Source organism: Verticillium nonalfalfae (assembly GCF_003724135.2).
Source record: "Verticillium nonalfalfae strain VnAa140/NRRL 66861 chromosome Unknown scaffold_39, whole genome shotgun sequence".
NCBI classification, from domain to species: domain Eukaryota; kingdom Fungi; phylum Ascomycota; class Sordariomycetes; order Glomerellales; family Plectosphaerellaceae; genus Verticillium; species Verticillium nonalfalfae.
The window spans coordinates 157,887-176,416 of record NW_021167264.1 but is presented as its reverse complement, the minus strand read 5'-3'; the positions used below and the strand labels follow the sequence as shown (position 1 = coordinate 176,416).

At 55.3% G+C, this 18,530-nt stretch overlaps 4 protein-coding genes across 4 annotated transcripts; 2 read left to right on the top strand and 2 right to left on the bottom strand.

Annotated features, from left to right (window-relative positions):
* Positions 1-2,678: 2,678 nt before the first annotated feature.
* On the top strand, positions 2,679-4,096 carry D7B24_005880 (uncharacterized protein; the record flags this gene model as incomplete). The annotated part of the gene is made up of 6 exons (XM_028640025.1): positions 2,679-2,747; positions 2,903-2,921; positions 2,997-3,152; positions 3,208-3,312; positions 3,384-3,441; positions 3,502-4,096. 6 exons carry the CDS (start codon positions 2,679-2,681, stop codon positions 4,094-4,096), a joined length of 1,002 nt encoding a protein of 333 aa, XP_028495690.1.
* A 919-nt stretch (positions 4,097-5,015) lies between these two features.
* D7B24_005879 (uncharacterized protein) lies at positions 5,016-6,871 on the bottom strand (the record flags this gene model as incomplete). The annotated part of the gene is made up of 2 exons (XM_028640024.1): positions 5,016-6,435; positions 6,489-6,871. The coding sequence occupies 2 exons, from the start codon at positions 6,869-6,871 to the stop codon at positions 5,016-5,018; spliced, it is 1,803 nt and encodes a 600-aa protein (XP_028495689.1).
* A 554-nt stretch (positions 6,872-7,425) lies between these two features.
* On the bottom strand, positions 7,426-9,800 carry ACTR8 (Actin- protein 8; the record flags this gene model as incomplete). Its single annotated transcript, XM_028640023.1, has 3 exons — positions 7,426-9,559; positions 9,621-9,699; positions 9,761-9,800. 3 exons carry the CDS (start codon positions 9,798-9,800, stop codon positions 7,426-7,428), a joined length of 2,253 nt encoding a protein of 750 aa, XP_028495688.1.
* A 787-nt stretch (positions 9,801-10,587) lies between these two features.
* On the top strand, positions 10,588-11,627 carry D7B24_005877 (uncharacterized protein; the record flags this gene model as incomplete). The annotated part of the gene is made up of 2 exons (XM_028640022.1): positions 10,588-10,677; positions 10,893-11,627. 2 exons carry the CDS (start codon positions 10,588-10,590, stop codon positions 11,625-11,627), a joined length of 825 nt encoding a protein of 274 aa, XP_028495687.1.
* Positions 11,628-18,530: the final 6,903 nt, after the last annotated feature.

The following is an 18,530-nucleotide window of genomic DNA, read 5'->3' as shown; positions in this document are numbered from 1 at the left end:
CAGTTATTTGCCTCCCTTACACAACGGCCGCTGCTCTGGTGTCCGGGGAGTTTCTTGATAGGCAGCGTCATCGTGTGACGCGGCGAGCCGTGGACGTGTCCAGATTGGCTGGTACGATCACTGGTGTGGTTCTCGAAACAGCGTAAGGAGTTTTCCTCGCTGTACGCAATGAACCTCGCGTTTTTCGTCAGCAAGTGGCTATCACATGTTGAGAACAGCGTAGAGTCACTGGGACGTGTGCCGACTTTACCACGTCCTGAAGGTGTCACTGGGGAATGCTGTCTTATCGACCTCCCAATGTACACAATACCTACACAGTCCTGCTACGACCTGAAAACACATCGTGGCAGTGAGTGAAATTATGGGAGATTCATTCTCTCTAACCTCATTGACCTTGTTGAAATCATGGATCTCCCAAAGCAGTCTCCACGAGTACCGAAGTCAAAGTGCTTACGCTTGTCCTCCCATCACCCAGCGCGCCGACGGTTATGGATTTCACGTCACAAAGAAACCAAGTCAAGGAAGCAGAGTCAGTTGTAAGGTTAATCATAGTACACCCACAACATAAGTGCAGCAGAACTGCAGTCCCAGAAAGCATCTGACGATGCACCTATACTGTCGGTGTCGCATCGAAACTCAAACTCACCACAGCATCGTCATGTACACCGTCGTACTCCCTGCAGCGTGGCTGAACGCGGGCCTGTCATCGAAGGCCAGCATTCACACTCAACGCGATAGCTTGTTACGAGCAATAGTCTGCGGAACAGTTAGGCGAGTCACGGTCGAGAACCGGTAGGCCTTAAGCTCTCGTTATACCTGGCACCCTCTTTGGTTTACGATGCAGCAAACGGGCCAATATTCTGCGCTTCGCCCGACGGGCTTCTATGGCTTCTACAGATCATGCGACCTGATGGACAGAGGGATATGGATAGTCAACACAAGAAAGTGAGACACAGTAAGGCCATGATCCTGGCAGTGTTGATGTCACGATCACCAAGACTGCTTACCCCATGTCAAATGTCGTTCGACAAGGAACGGCATATACATGTGGCCTTGGTTCGAGCTATATCTAGTGGGTGACTTAGTCGAACAAGCTCACGCGTCCGAACAGCTACGTCTTTCTTACAGCATCTCGACCACATACTTCATCTACTAGAAGGCTTCCGGTAGCCCGAGGATGAGATTGGAAGAGATCAATGACTTGAGAAAGAGCGAACGAACGAACATGTATTCTCTTCGGAAGACTTGGGGGAAGGCAATTATAATTAAGAAGATCGCGAAAAGCACGCTTGGTGCTCGAAGAGTCTCGTAGTGACTGTACCGCGCAAGTCCTTCTTATTGCCTCGGAGCTTTCAACGTTCACCTGGGGAACGCCCATCCAGGTGCCAACGTAGGCATCTCTTGTAGCAAGTTCCATCCGAAGGTCTGGCTATCGCGGCCTGTTGATTATACTCGCTGGTGCTGCTTTAATCCGGCTGCGAACACCTTCCCAGAGAGTATCGCTCATTCATGCGTGATGAAGGGAGGCAATTTTACTTGCTACATTTGAAAATGGTTATACCCTCCCACGTGATACTCTCGAGGGCGTCCCTTGCAGCGGCCAAATAAACCCTTTCAGGAACTTCAAGACCTCCTGGAGCCAGTGAACTGGTTGAAAATGGTGTACTCATGGCAGAAGCGTACAGAAGACTGATTAGTCTCGTAGCCAACCAGGTAAAGGGGACTCGAGCGCACGCAACATGGACAGGCCAGATAAGCCTAATATTACCAGTTCAGTCGCCAGCAGGGTTGACGAGCTGCCTCTTCGATACGAATGGCAGTAGGCATTAATGAAAGTCAACCCCGGCTTCACTGAGCCCCATGAGATCAGCCTCCATCACTTGGGAGGCGAACTTCCCCAAAGTGATCCGTGGCGGGCTGTGGAGAAGATGGGATTGGCTGAGAAGTTGCATTGGCCATCGGCAGTTGGCGTCCAGGGCCTAAGCTTGCAGCTTGCAGCTACACCTCGGTCCAGGGTCGAGTCTGGCTTAGACAAGCGGGCCATCAGGAAGCCAGGCTGACGCCTCGGAATAGTGGCACGCTGAGTCGATCAGCAGGTCGTTGCATGACCGGCTACTGGCGTTAGTTGGGATCATTCTGGTGGGCTGACTTGGCAGATGATGCCACTGAAAGATGACGTCCGGGTGCGGTGCTGACCAGGTGCGGAGCTGGAGCTCAGTTCCAACCTGAAATGGGACGGGACCAGCGGCGAAGCCCTCGTCCAGCTGAGTAAGCCAAGAAGCCCCGGTCCCCTGGCTATTGAGCCAATGAGCAGTGATAAACGGAGCGGATCATCATGCTGCCGGAGTCGAACCCTAAGGAATCTCGCGGTGCGATTCACAAGAACCACATTAAGCGAACCCGAAGATGGACCGAATTGGCCCAAGCGGGGGCCTGGCGTCTCTCATTCGCCCAAACAGTGGCTGGCCGTCCCCAGATGGTGCTCGTGCTGGCTGGCTCTGGCTTCGTCCTCGTCGCGCATTTTCTTCACCTCCCGTACATCATCACCAACCACACGCCCTCCCCGACCTCCCGAAGCATCGTCACTGCGCAGTGTCATGGTGGTCTGACCGTGCGATCTTCCCCCAAAATATAAGAAAGACTAGGTCGCTATTGTAAACCACAATCCAGGCGACAAGATGTCGGTCGCAAGCAAGGTATGTGCCATGTCTCTTTTTTTTTCTTCATTCCCACCACCAATCTTCGTTGTCGTGGCCATGTTGAACGATCGTCCACAACGTCGTCCATGACACAACCGACTTGCTTCCACCCTCCAGACACATCATCGATAATGTCTTGGATTTTTATTCATATCCGTTGAACCCTTTCCTCTGCCCGCTCGGCGCTGACTGGAATCCCACAGAACCTCTACGACCTCCTCGGTATGCAGCTCGCGATGCCCACCCGGCCTCTCGTCGTGACATATCAATTGCCTCGAGTCTAACCCTCCTCCACAGGTAACGACGATGGCGATGACACCCCTCGCGCCCCCGTGAAGACCGTCGACAAGCCGGTCGCTCGCACTACTAAGCGCAACGCCGAGCCTGAGGCTCCCGCCCGCCTTCCCGCTGGTGGCGCTGGCAACCGCCGTGGTGGTTCCGGCAACGATGCTGGTATGTTACGCCGCGTGTCCGTCATCATGAACACCAGCTGACGATTATCTGCCAGCTTTCCGCGACCGTAACTCCGGCAGCGACCGCAACCGTGGCCGCTCTACCGAGGAGGCCGCTAAGGGCGGCGCCCGTGGTGGCTACGGCGCCCGTGGCCGTGGTGGTGAGTACATTCCGCTTAGCCCGCCGCCAGGCGCTGGTTCCTTATTGACGGTCCGCTAATGTCTTGCCCAGGCCGTGGTGGTCGCTTCCCTCGCGAGCGTGACGACCGTCACACCAAGGGTCTTCCCAGGTAAACCCAGCATAACGCCCACACATGGTGGCTGACAAAAATACTAACGAACATATTTAGCGGCTCTGAGAAGCAGGCTGCCCAGTCTTGGGGTGCCACTGAGGGCAACGCTGAGCTGAAGGACGAGCAGGCCGGTGATGCCATCGCCGAGGCTGAGAAGAAGGATGCCGCCGCTGAGGATGCCGAGGAGAAGGTCGAGGAGCCTGAGGACAAGCACGTCTCCTACAACGACTACCTCACTCAGCTCGCTGAGAAGAAGGCCGCTCTCGACAGCACCCCTGAGGTCCGCAAGGCCAACGAGGGCTCCTCCAAGAAGTGGGGCGCCACCCAGGAGGTCGTCCGCGATGAGACCGACTACATGCCCGCCTCCAGCGGCAAGGCCAAGCGTGAGCGCACCCAGAAGACCAAGGAGACCATCGACATCGACATGCGCTACGTCGAGCCTGAGCGCCCCCAGCGCGGCGGATTCAGCGGCGAGCGCGGCAGCCGTGGCGGCCGTGGTGGCCGTGGCCGTGGTGACCGCGGTGGCGAGCGTGGCCGTGGCGGTAACTTCCGCGGCGGCGAGCGCGCTGATCGTGGTGGTGGCCGCAAGGAGGCCAACGCCGCCATCAACACCAAGGACGAGTCGGCCTTCCCCAGCCTTGGCGGCAAATAAGCTGCTCGCTCCCCCAAACTCACTTGGGAGCCCACAGAGGCGGCATGAGCAGGTATAAGACGCCCTCTGCTCATTCGGTATGCGCACCTTCTCAGAAACGCCTGGGTTGAAAAGGAGGTTGCGCTTTCATGACCGAAAAGTTTTCCCGCATTGGTTTTCCTCGCAGAGTCGTCAACAGTTCTCTCCTTGAAGGAAATAGGCCGGCATCCTTTCTTTGGTCTCTGGTAGGATCCTGGCTTTCGGTCTCCATCCACCACAGGTACTCTAGGTCTGGTCGGTCTCGTACGGAGAGTTAAAAATGGATCCTTTCTGCTTTCGTAACTTATCTGTCTTCCGCTCCGCTTGATGAATGTCCTTCCTGTCTTGAATGACTGACCAACTTGAATGTCTTCAATACCAACATGTCCAATAACGTGGGCAAGTGGTGACTCGGGTGCAACGTGGAACTTGGTTGCTTTGTAAGGTGGTGTGCTTCGTGATCAACCGTTACATGTGAGGGCGACACTGCGATATACCCCGCCTACCGCTTGACATACGCCAGCGACGCCAGTAGGTACATACATGATGACGAGCAGGCATCGTAGGTTTAATCCAGCTGTCCATACCGTGGTCACACCATCGAGCCTGAGACTACAGTTATCTCCGAGGACCTAAGACTAAGACTAGATCTAGACTCATTTTTCTCTCGCAATGTACGCAGCCGACAAAAACTCTGTTTCCTACTCGGATCGGCGAATGAAATATGCAAGCATAGACGGGTAGTCACGCAACATCACCGAGCTCACCATCAATCACCCTTCAGCCTTACCGCCCCGGCTCGGATATTGAGCACTCGCCGAAACGAAGTACGATGAAGGAACCTGCTTTGTATTTGTATTCGTTTACTTCGTTGATGATACACTAGTATGCTAGCTTTTGTTTATGTCTGGTTGGTGTTGAACACGCGCGCCATGTCTATACCTAGGCTGGCAGCGAGAAGTAATCCATTGAATACCGCCATCATGTAGAAGGGCGCCCCGACAGACGACGAATCAAACAAGTATCCACCCAACTTTGTCAGGAGAAGGATCGCAATGCCGCCGCACCAAGAGTACACGCCGGCAATCGATCCCTTGAGCCGCACGCGAGAAACGACGTCGACGCTTGCCTCGTGTGCTAGCAGCGGCGCATGCTCGCCCTCGGCTTCAAGGGCCTCTGTCGACTCCTCCAATGTGGCAACAACCTGCGTCTTCGGCAGGTCAGCAGTCAACACGCCGCGGCCGAGGGAGCCGAGACTGCAGACGATGGCACCAATCTGGCTGATACCCAGGAGAGCCGCGATGAAGAAAATGGCAGGGCTGCCACCGCGGCCATCGACATTCTTGTATTCAGGGCTCGAGAGCTGGGGAAGAGCGATGTAGCCCACGATACCAAAGACAGTGGCCACGATGATAGGCCAATTAACGGCTCCCGGCCGCCTGGAGAGGTATCCGAAAATAGGTGCGCAGATGAGGCCGCAAAGCTGAGCGACACCTGTAAGGATAGATGCCAAGATGTATGCGGATCGGCATTCCTTCTTCAACTCCGGCGAAGGGTCATGCGGCGACCCTTGGCAGAAACCGTTGCTGATGAAGAACGTGTTCACGAATAGAGGAATGAAGAGAGAGATGGCTACAGTCGAGGCTCTGGCTACGAAGCCGCCGAGGTAGCCTAAGGCGATCTGGGAGTCGCTGAAGCCGAGTGAAACGGAATCTCGGAGGAGGCGGAGATAGGGCAAGACCTTCTGCGAAATATTAGCAAATGAGCCACGGAGATATGTAGCGTTGACTCGACCTACCTGCTTCTCGTGGCTTTCTTGTTCGGTCGGCTCTCCGTCCCTGTTTCGAAGCCCAAGCAACACTCTCCAACCCTTGCCGTCTTCGCCTTGAAGATCGCGGAGGCCAATGAAGACGAATATGGCGACAAAAAAGGAGACAATGCCCACCACGTAGAAGCTGTCTGTGATGGCCTCGGCAGGCGTCACACCGTCGATATCGCCAAAGCGAGCGGGCAGAGGAAGGAACACGGACAGGGCAACCAGCGCCCCGCATCCCGTGAATAATCCAACGAACCCGGCCAGCGCCGAGGGCTTCTCAAGTGTGGAGATGCTGCTCCTCTCCTGACTTGAGACTGCGGTTTCCTCCTCTGTCGGCTCGATCCCCCTGTACCGCTCCGGTGTAATGGTGATGTCCGACTCTAGTGACATGGCTATGCTGTGCCTAGCGTTCTGCGTCGGCTTAAAAAGTGATGTCGTCGATCCATCATCTGCGTCACCGCTCTCGCCTGTCAGAGAAGGTAGGATGGCCGTGACCATGGTCGCCCTGTCTCCTTGGTCAGTATTGACGATGATGAAGCTCCACAGGGTCGAACCTACGCAGCAGTAGCACCGACAGCAAAGAAGATGCGCGCCAGCAGAAGCTGAGGATAGACATTGCCCGCCTGCACAAACAGGAAAAGCGAGAGGCCGATGACCGTGTAGCCGATGACAGCGACCCATCTCACGCCGAGGCGGTCGGAAACGAGACCCCAAACTGGGCAGGCGACGAGGGCGACAATCTCGTCAACGAAACCAAGGGTGCCAACAATATCACCGACGCCATCTTTGACGCCTATGAGGTCTGTAATCACGAAGGAAACGCTACTGTTGAGGAACACCAGGAAAGAGATCGAGAAGAGGGATATGCCGAGGAGGTACGTCACAGCTTGAAGTGGCGTAGTCGAGCTGGCGAACGGGAGGCAGCGCGGGATGAGGGCCATTGTGTTGGGTGTGTTTCAGTTGGGTGAGGTGTCTAGATTGCTTCCTGTCGAGCACGAGGATCTAGAGCTCACATTTCGAAGAGGCCGCGGGTCCTGTTCGGTGTTGGGCTGTGTTTGTTGATGTATTGCAGAATGAGGAGGAGGGATCCTGGTCAATCTAGCTCCGGGATGGTGGAAACACGCATCATCGGTACGCGGGCAGACGCGAGAGCCCGTGCATGGTGGTTGTTAGGTAAGCCCCAGCGCCTCATGACCACCTCCCATTTCACCCACCCCAGCAGAAATAAGGAGGCACTTGACATAAAAATGCATGCCAGCGCGAGTCTTGACAATAATCACCGGGGAGAAAATCCTTAGGCTCTAGTCGTTCATTGCTTGTTCTTGGCCCGCCCTACTGATCCAACATGCCGTCGGAAACCCTTTGCCCTGCCAAAAGCCCTGGTATCAATCAGGTCCCAAATCTTTTACACGTGCAACCAAGCAACCTCAACTCCATGCCAATGTAGCAAACGCCAGTAATCAGCTTCCCGTCTCTCATATCGTCATCTAGCCGTTTACCAAGCCCAGAGCACCTTGTGGTGCAGGATGCGGGCGTCCTGGCGCTCAAACTCGAACGGCGTGACCCACGAATCGTTTGTCGGAAGCTTGGCGAAGACACTGGCTCCCTTCCACACCACCACCTGTTCGTCCATGTCTCTGGCGCTACGACTGATGAGGATGCGATCATGCAGATCCGGACGTCGGACCTTGAGCTTTTCCTCGAGGACTGCTGTGAATTGGGGAATCTTGGAGCCACCGCCAACCACCATGATACTGCCCAACAGATCACGAACCTTCTTCTCGTCGCCCTTGGCAGCGTTATAGATGCTTGTGAGGATAGCCAGATCAAGAGGGGCGGTTGGAAGCACCTCATCACGCTCAACGGCAATCGACTTGGCGCTTCGCGCATGCGCGTCGACGAACATGCCGGCAGGGGGTTGCGAGACGGCTGCTCCGTTAGGCGCCGGTGTCCCTCCGTTCGGGGCTGGGCTGCCATTAATGCCCTCCCTTCCTGCGCCAAAGACGAAGGGCACAGGAGCCGGTGTACTGGCGCCTTCCGGTGCCGGTGATGTGGCTTTAGAACCTCCAGGGGTGCCATTTGTGCCGTTCTCACTGCGTTTGAAGCTATCGAATGGCTGTGGCTTCTCCTTCATGGGAGTGGAGACCTCCGTTTGTGATGCGCCGATGCCGTTCACAGAGCCAGCGGGGGCGGCCGGGGCGGTGGCAGCGTTCAGAGAGGGCTTGACGAGAGCCAGAATGCCAAATTGCGCAGCCGATGTAGGGTCGTCTGGTATTTCGGCCTCGTAAGCGTTGTAGGATCGATCCACGAGCTTGCGACGACCCTTCAGCTTGTGATCGTTGTCGAACAGGTCAGGGTCAAAGAAGCCCATGGGGGCTAGGATGACTTCGTCATACGTCTTGAACTGGTACTTGTGGGTAGGCTGATTTGGTGCACGAAGGTGAAACTGAGCAAGCTGGACAGAAATGTCGGCCTGTGACATGGTGCAGTGTTTGATCTTGAGCTCCTCTGCGAGCAGGAAATCATAGCGCCGCTGCAGATTGATCTCCTGGTATGGAAAGTTGTCGTACAGCATCATCTTGATGAACGTCTCTGTGACATCGTATCCTCCGTACTTGAGGTTAATGCGAGAGTCTTCAATGCAGAGGCCATCCTCAACGCATGAGATGGAGGTCTTCTGCGCACCAACATCCACGACACATGCCTGAGTATATCCGGCACCGAACGTGGCAGCCATGCTCTCTTGGATGAAGCACACCTTGTTGAATTCGAAGCCGATCATGCAAAAGCGAAGCAGCATTTCTACGTACTTCTTGTCGTATAGATCGGGGATCACGAAGACGCAGCTATACTGCGGCCAGACGCTGTTTCGGGAGAGGCCGAGGTCCTGCCGAATGGCCTTTTCGATGACGGTTTCGAAATCGTTGAAAAGGTGCTCCGCGCTTTCGTAGTCTTCCTCGTTAAGCCAGCCATGCCGCATGGGCCACCAGAGTTTGAACTTGGGATCCGAGTCATCAGGAACTCTCAGAGCCTCTCCGCCGATAAAGCATGATGCCGTCGACTGGGGGTCGTCCAAGGTTTTGACATCAGTCCATTCAATTTGCAACGGGTCATTGTGTTGGGGAATGACATCGGGCTCGGTGCGGCGGTTATAGTTGAGAACCAGCTCCTTGGAATTTGGCAGAACTTTGCGCTTGTTGGCACGCATCTCCATCTTGAGGTCGTGACTGCACTTGGTGAACTTCTTGGACCACTCTTCGCCATACTGCTCATCGGCGGTCTGCGCATCGGCCTGACGGCGCGGGATCGAATCGTGGGCGTCAGCCTCGGTTTGTGGGTATTTGCTGGCCAGTGTCATAGGGATCGACTTGGGTAGCGCATCACTCGCGAAGCCGATGCGAAGGTTCTGGCTGCCGGGGTGGATGACGATGACTTTGGAGGGGTCAAGCCCGCCAACTTCGGACGGGGCATCGTCGCCATGAATCTCGGGTATTATGAGAGGAACCTCTGCGTTTCCATTGCGTGCGAGAGCTCGGTCACGGTCCTTTGCGTTCTGGACAAGTCTGTCGCGAGTGGCGTCGTTCTGGAGGCGAGTAGCCAGGATCTGGTCATCGCGCTTCATGTAATCGCTGCGATCATAGACGCGTCAGAAGCTAGGGCCTTCGGGATGATTGGCAAGGAAATACGCACGTGTAGTAGTTCTTCTGGTTGATCGGGGTCGCCTCGGGCCAACTAGACATCTTCATGTTGTTGTCGGTCCTCTCTAGGCCTATGCGCCAGCATTTAGCAACTGGGGACAACAGGTGGAGGGAATGAATCCTCAGACTTACCCTCACGGGCGAGAACCTTCTCGCTAACTTTACCGACCATGGTGGGCGATGTTTTGTAGTCCTTGACTCTCGATTGATTTCTCCCTCGCAAGTTTTGATGTGCCCCCGTTTACTTTGTCGTCCTCCTCTTCTGCCCTCAAGATGGCGCGGACTGGACCGGTGTAAGAAGTCGACTAGTATCAATTCAACCCCTCGAGGGGTTGCGCCGTCTGCAGGAGATGTTGAGGCGGTTGTGATTGCAAGGCTTGCGCGGGCTGGTGTTGAGCAGCTCCAGAAGCGCGGCGTCAATTCTTGAATGTTGAACGGACAGCAACGGCTTCAGCACTTCGTCGGCGGGCCCAGCAACTGCTTCAGTGCTTGAGGTACGTGAGGTGCAGCCTATTGCGATCCCTGTAGAGGATTCATGCGCCATCCACAAACAGTAAAGCTTCTTAGCCACCCGAGCTTTAGCCGTGACTGTACTGTGGCTGTGGCACATGCCGGTGGCCATTCCATCGCTTCCGACTGTTCGAAGGAGCCTCTACTGGCAAGTATCGCAATCTAATAAACGCACTCACGGTCAAGATATAGGGTGCATATCGAGGGGATGTGTGAGCCTTCTTTCCTTGCTTGTCTGGAAAATTATCGGGGTTGAACAGACGTTTTAGGATCTCTCTTAGGTTGTTACTCAGTGACTACCAAATTGCATATTAAACTTTCCTTGCCCGTAATCCTGGTGCACTTCTTGTTCAAAAAAACTTCTTCCAGCAATGAAAGGCCTCTTACATAGATCAAAGGAGGAACTGATGTAGTGTTGTGAGTTTGTGTGATTCTCGTGCATTCACCATATGGACGCCATCGAGATTACGTGGTTCAAAGCCAGTCACCTGACGTCACTTAATGTGACGTCGCCACCTTCCGCATTTAGAGCTATCACAGTAAGGTAGGTAGCCATCAACACTCAGAACGCCTTGTCTCAACAAACTACGTGTCAACGCCGGAGAGTCTACCACTCACGTCTGCCTGCTACACTTCAATATAATACAAGCCACTCGCAAGACCCCACGACAACCCGGAGAATACCAACAAAGTGTATCCACGCCTTAGACACCCTAGATCATTCTGATATCTAGCTTCACACGCTTCTCATTAGGCCACCATTCAACTCATCGCCATGCCTCCAGTACCAATCTACGCATCGAGCCCCATCACCGCCGCCAAGGCTTCGGGCGTAACACCTCAGACTGCGGGCTCAGAGTCCGCCGCAGCCAAATCTTCGGGCCCAGCGCCAACGCCGACGACAGCTCAAGCTTACCCAGCTGCCCAGCCAGGGGCAACACCACACTTGCCCAAGCAGACCGGTGCTCCCTCAGCCTCGTACCTTCCTCCCACTCAGACACAGAACCCGTCAGCCGGACCTCCCGCCCCTCAGCCCGGAGCCGTGCCTTCCGCGTCCGGCCTCCCCCCGCCGCCCAAGACCGGCGAGGCCTATCATCCCCCTCAACAGACACCTGCTCCGCAGGCGACGACTCCATACCCACCCCAAATGTCCATCCCGCCACCTACAACCTCTTACGCAGCAAGCTACGGCTCCTCCACTGCCACGGCCACGGCACCCGGCTATCCCCAGCCTCCCGGCCCCACGCCTCTGCCCTTCGGCAACGACAACGACCGCCTCGCTCACCCGCCGGGCTACCAGCAGAACGCTGGCGCCGCAGACTTTAGTAGTAACCAGCGCGCTGCGCACGCGGCGTCGGTGCGCGAGAGCGGGCCGCTCGACGGATCAGAGGAGGGAGTGTGGGAAGCGGCGAAGAAATGGGCTTCCACAGCAGGCGGGAACCTCGCAGCAGCCGAGACGGAGATTTGGCGCAGGATCAACAAGAACTGAACAGATGATTTGATCTGTCAGTCTTTGCGGCAAGGGATCCGTACAACTCCACGTGGTCCGTGAGAATCGACGGTTCAAGTAGGTGTATCACTGGATGTATTGGTATCATGGCTCAGGTATGCTTTGCTACCCCAGACGAGACCTAGCTGCTAGGTGCTTTGCATTTTAATGAAACGACTTCAAGTCGTGAAGTCCTCGAACGTGGACAATGGCTGTATGATCCGATTTCGTTCGCTGCAACTTGTCACACAGATCAGATTTCCATGTCATAAGACAAGGTGCACCCTTGGTCAGCATGAACCAGTATTTGGAAGAACAGGAGGGCTGTCGATACTCTCGAATTACCGTCCTATGTCTGAGCATCGGAATATTACACTGCATTGAAATCCGATTGGCATATCGCGCGTGATGTGCGATGTTAGAACTTTAACCATCGCCTAGTCTCCTCAATGTTCTACATTGGGATGATAAAAATGCAAGATGGACGTGAGGTCTGGATTTGGGAAATGAAAAACCTAATACTACAATGCAAGGCACAATTAGTCCACCATCTCTTCGCAGCTTGCCAGTTGGCGAGCCGCAGGATCCTGTGAGTGTGTAGAACGTTCCAGCTCGGCTGGCTCGAGAAGGCTCTTAGCCGACCCAGCAACAAGTCAGCGACCGCGAGACTTGAAGCGGCAGTTGGATTCATTTTCGCGACAGCAGACAGGATGCGAACCGGACTTTTCCCTAGCCAATTCCGCCTTTTTACTCATCCGAACAATAAGTCAACCGGCATCTCGGCATCAACGACACGGCTGCCGTCGTGAATCACAAGTGCCGGAGCCTGCTCCGGTGCCTGTTGTTCAGTCATCGAGGCATGACAGCGGTATCTCCCGAACGCCACATATTGGTGTCTTGAGGTTTTCGGCAATCAATCAGGCTACTCATTGTAGGCGAGATGGGGATGGCGCTATTTTTGGGGGTCAGGCGTCAGGTTGTGGGGAGCCTCAGAAAAAAACGCGAGAGAAACTGCGAGAATGAATCAGCCACACAAGGTCAGAGTTTGGACCGTTGTTTGGCACGAACCAGCTCTTCTGTTTTCTCCAGATATCTAGACAAAGAACCACTCAGATCAGGCGGACTCAACCTCAACTTGTGGCGGCATCTAAACCGTCAAGGTTTTGAGACACCAGCTACACCGTCAAATCAACAAGATACCTGACCCAGTTTTCCCCTTTTTTATCTGGTGATCAATAATGCATGATAGAAAAGAGCAAACCTTGAATGAGTCAAAACCCATACGATTGAGTCCAAGATGCAGGCCTTGCATGACTGGGACCTTGCTTCTGCCCTGCTTCAGCCGACGGTTGCCTCGCGATCCCCAGATAGCGCCTCACGCAGCTGAGATGTTTGGATGATCTTGACGGAATGCAACATCGGATTTGGCTGGACGGCCCCACGCCACGTCAAGGCATTCAATGCATATCGAACCTAATGAGCTTCGACGGAGATGCTTCTCCTGCCTCTCAGCCTCCTGTACCACCGGCAATTGGTTTTTGTCCTTTTTCTTTTTCTTTTTTGCGCTTTTCTGACGGTGAAGACGGCACTGGTCATCATCCCACATGTTGTCCCGATTGGCGTGCCTTTGAACTAGTCGTCCGACCTGGGTTTGAAATAGAGAATTGAACACCTCGTCGGCCATTCGACTAACACGATAGATACTCTTGGCAACCGACTCCAGACTGTGCTAGACGGACCGAGTCGGTAGGTAGCACCCCCAGATCTGGGCGATCCGCCATCCCACCATCGTCAGAACTCCCAGAGGATAGTAAGAACCAAGGTTCTATCCCGCTAGCCAAGGATCTTCAACACCGCGAGGGGAAGAAGGGTGCCCTCTCGGCCTCTAGTTTCTCCATTGCTCAAAGCGTCAAGGGGCTTGGGCTTGTGTCGTCCTCACATTCGCCGCCTGACCTGGTCTACTACAACCCAGAGGCCGTCAGCGAGGGGGGACGGCGGGGGTGGATCGCGTCATAATTGGCCGGTGATCTCCATAAGAGCTGTGATAAGATGACGGCGGCGGCGGGGAACGGTGGTTTAATTTCCTAATGTATGCGGCATCTTCATGCGGGACGTGGATGGGTCCCTGTTCGGCGGCCAGACCGAGACCTAAGTCTCCACAGAAGGTCTAATGGAAGACCGATGGAAACGGCCAAGGCGCGACAGAGACTACGTCGCACGGCCTCGAGCTCCTTCTTTCGTCCTATGTCGTCGCGGCCCAATGCAAAGCAAGTGGTCCTATTAGTAGATCTTTTTCTGGGTATCGGTAAGTCATCCTCTTCTCTGCCTGGGAAGGCTCGCAACTCGGCTCGTCGTCTTCCTCGGTCTCACTAGCGTAGACGGTGAGCCCCACGGCCTAAGCTCCCAACTCGTCCGACGGCGTCGTTACTCAAAGAAAACCAATTTGCCTACACCAAGACTAGCTTAGGTGTGGTAATCACGAGTGACTACCACGCCTAGATTAAAAGACAAGATAATAAACTGCCAGGCCCTTTGAGCCTGCCTCTCCAACCACACTCCAACCACACCCGGGGGAGAGGGTGTGGGGGGACTCGACAGTGGAAACCAGTGGCCACTCCTGGCTGGAGTGCATGATGCTAATTATCACGGGTATCCCGGCTTTGCGGAGGCTATAGTGGAGGCTGCTTAAGGCCAAACAGACCCAACCACGGAACGAACTGAAGAAACGACGTGTCCAGCGAAGCACAACCGGCAAAGGGCTGTTAGCCAATGCAAGCAAAACTCTTTTCTCAAACGTCCAGGCCTACCATTTGATCAGCAGAGCTCGTCCACTAGGCTCTTTCGAGTGGGAAGAGGAGAAAAGCATGGCTCGGTTGGCTGAAATTTCGGACCCGCATATTCAGCGCTCCATCCAATTGGATGCAATGAACGAAGCTTGTTCAGCGATCAGGCATCGCTGCACACTGTCAATTGCCTACAGGCTCTTCAGGGCTGCAGCTTTCGCTTTGTCTTGGTGGAGGAAACATCAAACGAGCAGAAGGCTTCTCGAAACAGCGCACGTCAGTCGTGGTAAATGGTCCTTAAGAACAGTAAGCGGCGGCCGAGGCCTATGGCCCCGGTGAAGGATTGTAAGGAGTCGGGTAATTTCAAGGGAGAGCGAACGCACTCGGATCATAGTGCCATCGTGCCACGTCTCGCGCACGACCTCAAACGTGGCGGGTGGGTTGAAAGAAATGGTATTGGGTAGGCAACAGAGCGATAGGCTCACCTGTGGGGACGCCGGAAACAGAATTCTCAGCCCACACATCAGCCTCACAGCAGCGGCAAGTCGATGGATGGTAAGCTATCATCTAGATGCAAAGGCAATGATGGGATGCCAAGACAGTGGGGTGAAGGCAGATGACGGGTTTCTAGAGCGCGAGCTAGAAGAAATGGCGCGTGTGAACGAGATGAAGGCATCGTGTTTTTGGGGCGCCCTCAAGCCAAGGTTGGAGGGCTAGCGAAGACCGGCTGTCGCACACCTGAACGGTCATCCCCGATGTTACAGGTCGTGAGAAACTGCCCATACACATCAAGATCCGAGGCAGGCGGGCCTCAAGACAGATTGTGAGGGCGCCGGACCGTAAGGTACCTTAGGTGGTAAGGTAGGTAAGGTAAGGTTCGTAGGTACGGTAGGCAGGTAGGTTGGCTGTCAGGCAGGTGAAGAAAGGTATTTGGAAATCGAACGGGTACACTGAAATTCTTCGGGACCCCGGCTCCATCGTACCTGACGATTCTGTGGCCAAGAATCCTCCCCCAGACAAGGGTGTCTCGGTCTGTGACAGATCTGAGACAGCCTGCAGGCAGTAGCGCCCCTGAAGCCGCCCCTCCTTCAGAGTCGTCTAGCAAGTCACAGGCTGTGTTGGCCCTGACAATAACAAGCCAGGCAGGTGCAGTGCAGCTTGGAGGTGCAGCAAGGGGTTCCACTCCTTCAGGTCCGAGGTGGGCTTGCCCCGCCCAACGGGTTGGCCCTGCCCCTGGTTGCTGTAAGGTGGCTGCCAGAGGTGCGTCCAGAGGTACGTCAAAGGAAAGCTGACCTAAGCAGCAAATCAGGACGCGTCGCCCACCAGCTCAAAGTTAACCTCAAACATGCCCGGCTCCGTACCCCTCCTTCTCAACCAAGATTCGGCTGTCTCGAGAGCCATGGTCGTGGACAAGACACGATCAGTCAGGAAACGGGACAAACCAACCACAGACGCCAATCGTCACGTTTAACAGGTTGTTCTATACCCTCCACCAGCAGTGATACTCTGTCGCCCGCTGTTGTTCCGACTCGGCCACTGAGATGTCCTGGGTGGGCTGAGGGCAACGTGAGCTGGTGCGCCAACATGGCCCAGACCTCTCTCTCCCCTTCTCCGCGACCCACGACCCAAGGTCCCGCTCCAGCCACCTTCTTCATCAATCCAACAGTCTTCCACTGCCCGCCGTCGTACTCATTCTGGTGCTTCGCTACACGGAAGCCTGGTAAGGACAAATGTACCGCACAAGCTCCTCCCTTCACCACTCCACCCCACCAGGGGGGGAGGGGCAGGCACCTGACACCCACAAACCCAGCACGGAGCTGCTCCACTGAACCTTGCCTTGGATCATGATACACCTCCATCCACCACATCCACATGGCTCAGCCGCCTCCTTACTTTCTCTCACTTCCTATCTAGGCCTCAGCCTTGAGCGCCAGACGCTCCATTCGGCTGGTCTTGCGTCGGCTAAACTGCTGCGCCAATACCTTTGGCGCTTCCCGTTGTCTCTGATAGAACGGCGCCCTCTGACGAGCTGAAAGCACTGATGCATCGACAGCTATGGATTTCTTCAAGAACCACGATTTGCAGGCTGGGACCTGGGCTTACGAGTAATCATGGCGTCACATCGGCAACGGGCCCGGATCTGCTGAACAGTTCCGTGGCGTCAATCATCCATCCTGTGGGGAATTGCCTGGTGTCTTGCTCTGGACAGCCACAAGCCAAGTCAACCTGTCGAACGACTTGCCAGAACAAGAGGCATCCCTGCTCGACCCTCTTGCACTGCCAAAACACTTCTGTTCTTGATCTACGGGCCCGGGCTTCATTGGCCTGGCTCACGCATCGGGAGCTCGGAGTCCACTTGTGCTGCTACATGTTGAGCGTCTTGTCTGCGAGCTCTTTGGCCTGGGTAATACTTGAAAATTTGTCTTTTTTGACTCTCCTTCCCCGCTGACACGCCAGATGCCCGGTCCACCACGCGCCTCGCATGATGCCGTGCTGCGGAACATTGAACGATTCTCGTTCGTCTTTTCTGCTCGAGTGAGACTCTTTGCGCATCGCCTGCAGAGTTGCTGCCGACGTGCCATCTTAACGCGATACCTTGTTGCTGTTCATCGGGCCCCTTGGCGTGCATACAAGCTACCGCCAAATGTCGAGTGTTTGGGATCAGACGAGACAAGTCACTTCATTCGTTTCCTTCTCCTCTTTAGGTTCGTCGATATTCCACAAAGGACAGCAGCCTGGCGCCTTGGTTTTGAGCATCCGCTTCCCAGCGAGAGCGCGCGGGGACTCGGTGCCATGGCCGCTTCCGAAGACAATGGAACGCGGGCGCAAGACGCGTCAAAACGAACACCCAACGTCATCGCGTCCCTCGAATCGTTCAGAGATCCAGGACGCAATATCGGCGCGGCCGTGGTGCTCAGACGTTGGAGTGGGCGACTTCTGGCCGGTGCACAACTTGCCCACTGCCACTTTAGTCTCCCTCATGTCGTTCTCACAGTCCTTGACCCCCTCGATCGGTCGGTTCCCCACACCACCACCAAGGGCCTTCGAGTGGTACCTACGTCTGTGTCCCAGGTACAGCCCTGTCAACATCTTTGATCCTTGTCATCTCTTCCCAAAAGAGTCACTGGCGGACCTGTCCCTGCCTCATCGGCATCCATCGACCTCTCTCCTCTACGCACCCACCCCATCGCCGGACAGCGCTGGCGGAACCCAGCCCTGTCCATGGTCCTCGTCAAACCACCCCTCCACTCCTCTACCCTTGCCCCCCCTGCTTCTGTACTGGCAGACTCCGCCCTCTCCTTCGTCCCGAGCAGGCCAAGCGAGTCCTCGTCCCTCCAAGCTCACAGACGTCAAGACGTTTGTATCAGAGAATCCGGCTTAGCTGCTACCGACGTTCCGAACTGGCCGTGCTGAGCTTTTGGTTCTGTTCATGGATGATGCCTCTTTGCCCGCCCTACTTCTTTTATACCTCCAGGGTCCTTCGGCACCGCCCCTCTTGCTGCCCTCTTTTGCTCCTCTTCCGCTTCCACTCACACGGAATCTCTGCCTACCATTGCTTCTTACCAGTCTAGTCCAAACCAGTCACTCCTTTTTGCCCGGTCACTAGTTATAATATTTCCTTTATCACCAGACATACCCCCTCTTGTCTATAATATTGCCGGGAGCTGGCTCCTTCCTTCCCATCTAGTCCACCAGGAGTCGTGCAACAACAAGACCAGTCGCCGACCTAGTTGCTTCCTTGGGAACGACTCAACCACACTCCTTCATTACTGTCGCTGGCTATTTGTCGAACCCGACGATCCAACCCCGACGTCCGGAGCCTCAGCGCGAGGTCACTGTCCTTAACGCCTTTCTCCTATACGCTGCAACTCGTCTTCAGTCGATCTGTCAACCCACGCACGAGGCCCCTCGCCCTTCTTGCTGTTGGAGACTTCTGTGATCTACCAATCTCGACCCGGTCTCTGCGCCACGAATCTGCAAGGTACGTATGTTCCACGTTCACTAGAGTCTGGCGCATTTGACACGCGCGTGGAGACGTACGCGTAGTGGAGCCGGCACTCGCCCGTCCAGTCCACCAGGCTCAGGGTCCCTCGCTCAGGGAAGTCATGCTAACAACGCA